Here is a 7,734-nt window from a genome sequence, read left to right on the forward strand (position 1 = left end):
GAACGACTGTTCCGTAGATGCATCTACGGAGCACTTTGTTTTCACCACCTTCTGTAGATGCATCTACGGAAGTATTTTTAAATTGGAAAAAAAGTGTGTTTAAACATGATTTGTTTGATTTTGTACGCTTCCGTAGATGCATCTACGGAAGAAATAAAGTTTTTTTAAAAATATGAGGTGCTTCCGGAGATCCATCTACTGAAGCTGGGGGCAAAAATGGAAATTCCTGTGGTGTGTAAGAAATCCATGGGATTGGATGAGAAATTTTCTTATTTTTACATGTATGTGCCATCCCACATGGCTTACATGCAATGCTGGGTTTGAATCCAAGATCTATGGTTAAAATAAAAGAAAATCTTACCATTTTAACCAAGTATTGCTGAAAGGCTTAAGATAGAAGAATGTCTGTGCTCTAGGCTTAATTAGTCACGCAGTCCTTCATTTAAATTTCAGAATTGTTAAAATTTCAAAAACCATCAAATCTAAATAATCTTTATTTTATTTAGTCTATTTTCTCAAATAACAGATATTTGTAAATTTATGAGATGAGTAGTGTTGTTTTTCTCAGAAGCAGGGTCGTTTTGCAAGGATGTTGTGTGTGGGTTGGCTCTATAGTGTTTTAAAATTTGTTGTCATTAATAATGAAATGTGAGCCTCCAAGTTATGTAATCCTTTTTACACTTAATGTAGCTACCGTGACAATTTGGGTTTGAAGTTTTCTTGCTAAATTTCTTTTTAATGATGCAGGATTGAAATTACGTAGTTTTGCTATAGAACACTCACTTAGGTCAGCTCATCAGGAGATTTTAGAGGAGGAGCTGGATAGGAGCGGTCATGCTCATGATGTCTTTCTTAGGTGTCATCATATCGTGGAGATTGGACAGACGTGCATTGTCGGAGTACTCTTTCCTGATGGCTCTAAGGGGAAAGGTGTTATAGATGCCATCATGGCGGAAGTTTGGGAGGCTCTACAATATCGTGGAGATTGGGCAGACGTGCATTGTCGGAGTACTCTTTCCTGATGGCTCTAAGGGGAAAGGTGTTATAAATGCCATCATGGCGGAAGTTCAAGAGGCTCTACAGTACATGAGGCAGCACAGAAATGCGGGGAGAGTGCGGGGCCGACCGATAGTCCGACATATGCATTAGTCTCGACATTTTTACACTTGATATTTTTTGGGTTGTATTTTGTTATCGACTTTGTTGTAACTTTTGATGCTCTTGATACATTTGTAGTCTTGACTATTATCTATATAAATGTCGTTGTATTCATATCGTTATTATAGTCGAATCCGAGAAAGTGTTCTGACGTTTTACATTTTGTAGTGTTCATATAAAAATCATTAAAAAATAAGTTGTTGAACTGTCTACATGTATTTTAGAAATGCATCTCAGAAACATTTACGGGTATACATCTTCGAAATAAACATACGTTCATAAAAAAAGTGTAAAGTGTGTCCGGCGATGCATCTCCATAAATCAAAGGGTTTTTTGAAAATTGCTTAGTGTGTTTCTTGGGCTTATAGGTTGCTATAAAAAATAAATTCCCTGAATTGATTACTACAATTTGAGGATTATGTATTCTCTATTTTTTACATATTAATCTGCTTAAAGTGTTGAAGGTTTCCCTTTTGCACCTCCATTTGCTTAAAAAAATCATGTTTAAATAAAATATTAGATGCTAAAACAAGAGCAAATCATTTTAGGCTTGCTCGCTTTACTCAAATATTTCAAATAGGGGAGAAAAACAATGGATATGAAAAAGTAGGCTAGTGTGTGTGGAGTTATGTAACTAAGATTTAAGCAATAACAATGATCATTCTACCATTATTGAAAGTGATGCACCAAAAATAATTGAGAAATAACATACAGTTTGTTATTACTATTTTTTGGATAAAAATGAAATAAAATAGAAAAACTATAAAGTACAAAATCATATTACAGCCCACCAAATATAATTGAGGGAGATAATAAATAACTAGTGTACATTGGCCGTATCTAGCCTTTGGCTGAACAAAAATGGTGTAATTATGGTAGAAGATGGTGAAGCTAGAATCAGCTGCTGCAGATCTTTGTCCCACTGAGAATGTAACCTCCAAATGCACTCATTTGCATATGTGGGTGAGTTCTTGATGGAAGTACCTGGTATTCACGAAGCCACGGCTCTGTTATTTGCAATCCAATGGCCATTTTCTCAAGCTGCAGATTGTGCATGCAAGTAGCTAGAGGCTGCAGTTTATGCAACAAACAAACAAGAAGATTCTGTTATCAACTGAGTGAAAAGAATCATAAACATAGCAGTGACAAAGGAAGGATTGAAAGTCTTTTAAGTAACAATACATATAGATTAGATTAAAGTGTAAGTTGGAAAATATTTAATCTCAAAAAATTTCTACTGTTCATAATCTATTTTTTATATGTTCTTATAGTTCTAATCAAAGCTACCAAAACAAATTAATTGAACCAAAAGTACCTGAAGATATTGGTGATAAATAGCAAATGGAGCAGAGTTTGATAAAAGTGGTAAGAGGTCTCTAACCACTGTCCAAGTATCCAAGTCTGGTGCAGCAATAATTAAGCTGTACAAATTTATAATAAAAAAATAAACTTTGATTTTTTGAATAGTGAGACTAATACTTAACTTTTAAGTTGAAATACCTAGAAAAACCATTTTCTTTCCATGAGTCAAGGATCTCTTGAGACGCCTTTTCTCCAGCCTTGATAGCTTTGTGAGCTTTTAGAACAGGAAATGTGGTATTTTCAGCACCAAGATCAGAAATTCCATTTTCTGGTGAATGAGAGACTTCTTCCATGTTGACCGATACACTCATTTGATCCTGCAACATCGCAACATTTGATAAATTGTTCAAACAGTAAGATAGAACTGATTAGAAGATCAAAAAACTGCAACTTACAATTGATTGGCTTTCCACGCTGCCGACATCTTGTTTCGGGTTTTGTTGAGGTGATTCCTTTGGCGACAACAAATCAGATATGGAAGACCTTACAATTCTGGAATAAATAAATGGTGTTAATAACACCAGAGGCAATAAACAAAACTTTGAAACATGCACATTCAAACAAGTTGTGTAAAGTACTACTAATTTTCTTTGGTTCTTAGATACAAACAAACTAAGCCTTATCCCACTAAGTGGGGTCGGCTACATGGATCAACTTTTGCCATAATGTTTTATACAGGATCATGCTTCTATCCAAATTGTTAATTTTGAGATCTTTCTTAATAATTTCTCTTAAAGTTTTTCTAGGTCTTCCTCTACCTCTAGTTGAGTGGCTCCTTTCCATTGATCTACTCTACTTTCGACAGAATCTACAGGTCTTTTCGCTACATGCCCAAACCACCCAAGTCTATTTTCCACCATATTTTTTACTATAGGTGCTACCGCAACACAGAATAATTGATTACATTAGAGGATGCTTCCATTTTGTATGGTGATAGGTAAACATGCATATAACTTTGATCAATATTCCTAGTACCAACTAAATTCAACACGTAGCAATACCAGAAGAATCTTCTATTTGGAAGATTAAACTATCTTGGCTTAGTTGCAATTTTGGTCATCTTATTATCTTTTTTTTGGGTTTTGGTCCCCCTATTTTAAAATTCGGAATTTCAGTCCCTTTATTTTAGTTTTTTGATGATTTTAGTCCCCTGCAAATGTGAAGGCAATTTTTAATGACATGGAACTCACATTGATGACATGTTCAACGTAAATCTCAAATAAAAATAGCTTTTTTGAACAGTTCACTACTAAACTGACACTGACACGTCATCAATGTGAGCACCATATTATTTAAAATTGCCTTCAGATTTGCAGGGGACTAAAATCCTCAAAAAACTAAAATAGAGGAACTAAAATTCTAGATTTTAAAATGGATAGACCAAAATAAATAAACAAAAATAATAGGGGACCAAAATTACAATTAAGTCAACTATCTTTGAAGAATGAAAGCTTTTAAAAAGAAAATCCTTTCTCTTACAGTGCAGCAGCGGTAACTTACTACTGCATAAAGACTGAAAAACAATGTTTGTGATTTTAACTCGAAAAAATAATTAGTAAACTGCAATGAAACATATCAGCTGACCTCTTGCAGATTTCATCGCTTAAATTAAATATCCTCACAATATCCATGGAAGGTGGTGTCTGTCCAAGATATGAGTTACAGACAAAACCGGTGCCTGTAAAATAGTAACTTCAGATTGTAAAACATAATAAACTTATTATCTGCTTAATAATGAAAGCACAAACTGTCGATCACTCGATCAAAAGATGGTTAAGAATAGAAAGTGAATATACCGATAAATCAACAGCATAATTAGAAGAAAAATAGCTATATCTAAATGGCCAACATTGTTTAAATTTATATCACACCTCCTAAACGTTCTGCCACGGCACCAGTAAGAAGGCCACCAACCATATCAACGACAAGAATGTCAGAATTAGAAGAAACATTAGCCATTGAAAGTAGAAGGGACAATGTATCCACCCTCAAGAACCTGAATCAGTTACAGTTAGTTAGAAACCAAATCAAGTGAGAATAATCCTCCAATTCAATTCTACAATAGCTACACACACCCATTAACATTTTTCAGACTAAAAAGATGTCTCACACGATACACTGATCCAAAACACAAGAAAAAGTGAACTCATAATATTTCCATCCAACTACTGATAATGATGTCTGAATTCCCCAAAACGATATTCAAGAACTCGTTGTTTAGACTCAAAGTTTGTGCTTTAGAGAAAAGGACAAAATAGCAGTTGTCATATTTTAACGCCTATTTATCAATTCAAAATTCTATTACATTGGTGGTAGAAATTTGCTCTTTTCTATTCTTATTCTTTTCTCTTCTCTGACATAAGCCCCATTCAGACATTAAAGATATTATAATTCCATCTCTTCATGGTTAACATCATGCTCCAAAAGAATAGCTCAAATGTAACATAAAAAATGCATAAGGTAAATACGCCTTACCCAATTTTTAATGGATACTTCTTGAAATAGGCCTCACATATGCTGGAAAAAAAAGTGACAACCATAAGTCATTAGTAGATACTCAAAATATCTGAAACTAATAATAATAATAATAATAACAACAACAACAACAACTTAAAAATAAAGGTCACCTTCGAGCAACAGGACGCCTTATAAGTACCCTTGGTGCATATTTCTTCTGCTTCTTAAGTCTATATTTCTCCTGCACAATATCATGAGCTTTAGTTCATTCCATAAATAAAGACAAAGTAAACAATCTGGTCCATAAAAGATGTTCATTTTACTTGTGTCGTTATTATCCCGAGGGTTTCTGTCTTACACAAAGTAGACCCAAGAGTTGTCACTTAGCTAAAGAGTTCACCCTTCGGTTATTTGGTATCGTTTGTGAGCTGATAAATAACGTTTGTGATTCTAAAGAAGTTGGTGTAGAATGCTAAATGCACACATCTAATATTATATTCGAATATTATTATCTTAATGCCCTTATAAGTAATGTTTTACACTCGCTAACTAACCGGTTTGTATAGACAGAAGGGGATTAAAATAACATAGATAACATTTATCACTAACCAAATTACATCTTTACTCTAAATATAAACTACATAATCTCTTTATACACTTAAATATATACCTGTGAGAATGATGTTTTCTTATCAAATGTTGCACTATTGGCAATGAGAGCTTCAATTATTTCATTACCCTTAGCACCCTGTCTGCATAAAAGAATAGCATAAGATGTGGATTGCAGAATTTAATTGACAACAATGGTACTAAAGATGTATTTATTTATTTATATAACACTTATATATCAAGGATAAAGAACCGAAGTACACAAATAAAAAAATGCAGGAAACAAAATAAGATTTAAAATCCAAACAAAATAAGATGCCATCATCACCTTCGCATGTCTTCTATATCTTCACCAGTGAGGCTTTGTGCAGTATTATTGTCGATCAACGACCGGTTGTCCTTGGAATCACTGTTGGGTTGATCATGACCATCTTTTATTTCGTCGGTGTTATTTACATCACCTAAATGTCAGATCAAGATGTACCATGCAGGTTAGAGTGAGAGTAAAAGCCTAGAATATCAATAAACCACAAAAAAGCTAAAATCAATCAAAGACAACCTCCCTCCCTCATATTGCTATGTATAATATAACAAAGCTATTAAAAAAAAAATTGGGATTGAATTGATTTTGCCTGCAGAATTGATTCTAACATACGTTAAGAAATTAAAGCAGCTTTTGATTCTAGAAACACACACTCTTAGGGTTTAATATCTCTCCAAACAAACAAAAAAGGAGGGTCGGGACTTGCCTTTGGGTTGGAATGGCGATAGAAAAGGGCCATCAGAAGAAGTGTCAAGTTGAAAAACAGTACCAAAGGGACAACCAATCAAAGGCTGCAACGAACAATTCTTATTACCAATCTTCAATTTCCTGCAAAATTAACGATTCATTCATTGTTAACAAATCAATAGGAAAAGAGAAGAAGCGAAGAAGGAGACTGACGCTGCAGGGGAAAGACGAGCGAAGACGAGACGGTCGCCGTCGTTGATATCAAGCAAGACGCTGCAACCTTCCCATGTGATTCTGGAACTCGATTTGTTATTGTTTTGAGTTGAAGACATTTTTCTGAATTCTGAATTCAGCACAATTCTCGATTTGAGATGATAGATAGAAGAATATAGAGAAGATACTTCAACTGAACTGAAACAGATGTTTTTTTTGCTTTTATTATGTTTGGGTGCAGTGCAGTTAACTTGTTTCAGTTATGCTGACGATGATGATGCCATAAACCCTGAAACGGAAAGAGACTCAAACTAGGGTACAACTTTTTTTCTTTTTCTTTTCTTTTCTGAGGTTTGGGTTACTGAAAAATGGGTTTGATATTGGGCTTAAAGCTATATGGGAATTGTTAAGGAAGATTTTTATCTGCAGCCCCCACTTAAATCTAGCATCCCTTATTTTCATATATTACTAACCAAAATGCCTTTTTTATTATTTACCTACTTTAAAATTACTGTTGGTAAAAAAATTTACTCTAGAAAATTTGTAAAATTCTATATATTTGATAGTTAAAACAAAAAATCTGGTATGAAAATTTTTTAAATTTGGTTAAAGCTTTGCTATTTTATCGGATTTTAAAAAATCTATGAGTTTTTACCGTTTTTTTTTTTTTAAATTCAGTAATTTTTAGGGAAAACATTGCATTTTTAAAGATTTTTTTTAAAATACTATGATTTTATACCGTATTTTTTCAAAAAAAAAAGGTATTTTTGAGGAAAACATTACTTGCCAAATTTTTCGAAAAATTTGGGAAACGTCAATTTTTTTTTAATCTTTTGAAAATTCTTGTATCCCGTATTTTTTGTCGAGTATAAAAAATTTGGTTGTTAAGAATGCTTTATTTGTCTGGTTCAGATCTGGATGGTTCCTCTATAGACTTTACATAGTTATTCTCCACCGGCGTTGTGACAACCTGAAATATAAGGATGTTCCGGAGTATCTGGTGTCATATAAGGATTGATAACTTCAAATACCATTTGACGTTCCACTTGCACAACTCCAACTGCTAGGAGCTATTATATCTCGTGTTTCAGCCGGTACTAAGTAATTAAAAAAACCATCATACATGACATCTACATCTCTGCGAGTCATAGTGGGAGGAGCTGAATCAAAGGGTTTCTTGGAATAAACTGTAGATAATCGAATTG

General features: G+C 33.7%; 1 protein-coding gene across 1 annotated transcript; it reads right to left on the bottom strand.

Moving 5' to 3' along the window:
• Positions 1-1,807: 1,807 nt before the first annotated feature.
• LOC131596666 (uncharacterized) lies at positions 1,808-6,835 on the bottom strand. Its single transcript, XM_058869394.1, has 12 exons — positions 6,530-6,835; positions 6,336-6,457; positions 5,915-6,047; positions 5,648-5,729; positions 5,148-5,218; positions 4,996-5,037; positions 4,392-4,516; positions 4,105-4,198; positions 2,916-3,012; positions 2,659-2,837; positions 2,474-2,579; positions 1,808-2,229 (listed from the first exon to the last, which is right to left on the bottom strand). The coding sequence occupies exons 1-12, from the start codon at positions 6,646-6,648 to the stop codon at positions 2,056-2,058; spliced, it is 1,344 nt and encodes a 447-aa protein (XP_058725377.1). The 5' UTR covers positions 6,649-6,835; the 3' UTR covers positions 1,808-2,055.
• Between the last annotated feature and the right edge of the window lie 899 nt (positions 6,836-7,734).

The sequence above is a fragment of the Vicia villosa genome, linkage group LG4 (genome assembly GCF_029867415.1).
Source record: "Vicia villosa cultivar HV-30 ecotype Madison, WI linkage group LG4, Vvil1.0, whole genome shotgun sequence".
Lineage (NCBI taxonomy): Eukaryota > Viridiplantae > Streptophyta > Magnoliopsida > Fabales > Fabaceae > Vicia > Vicia villosa.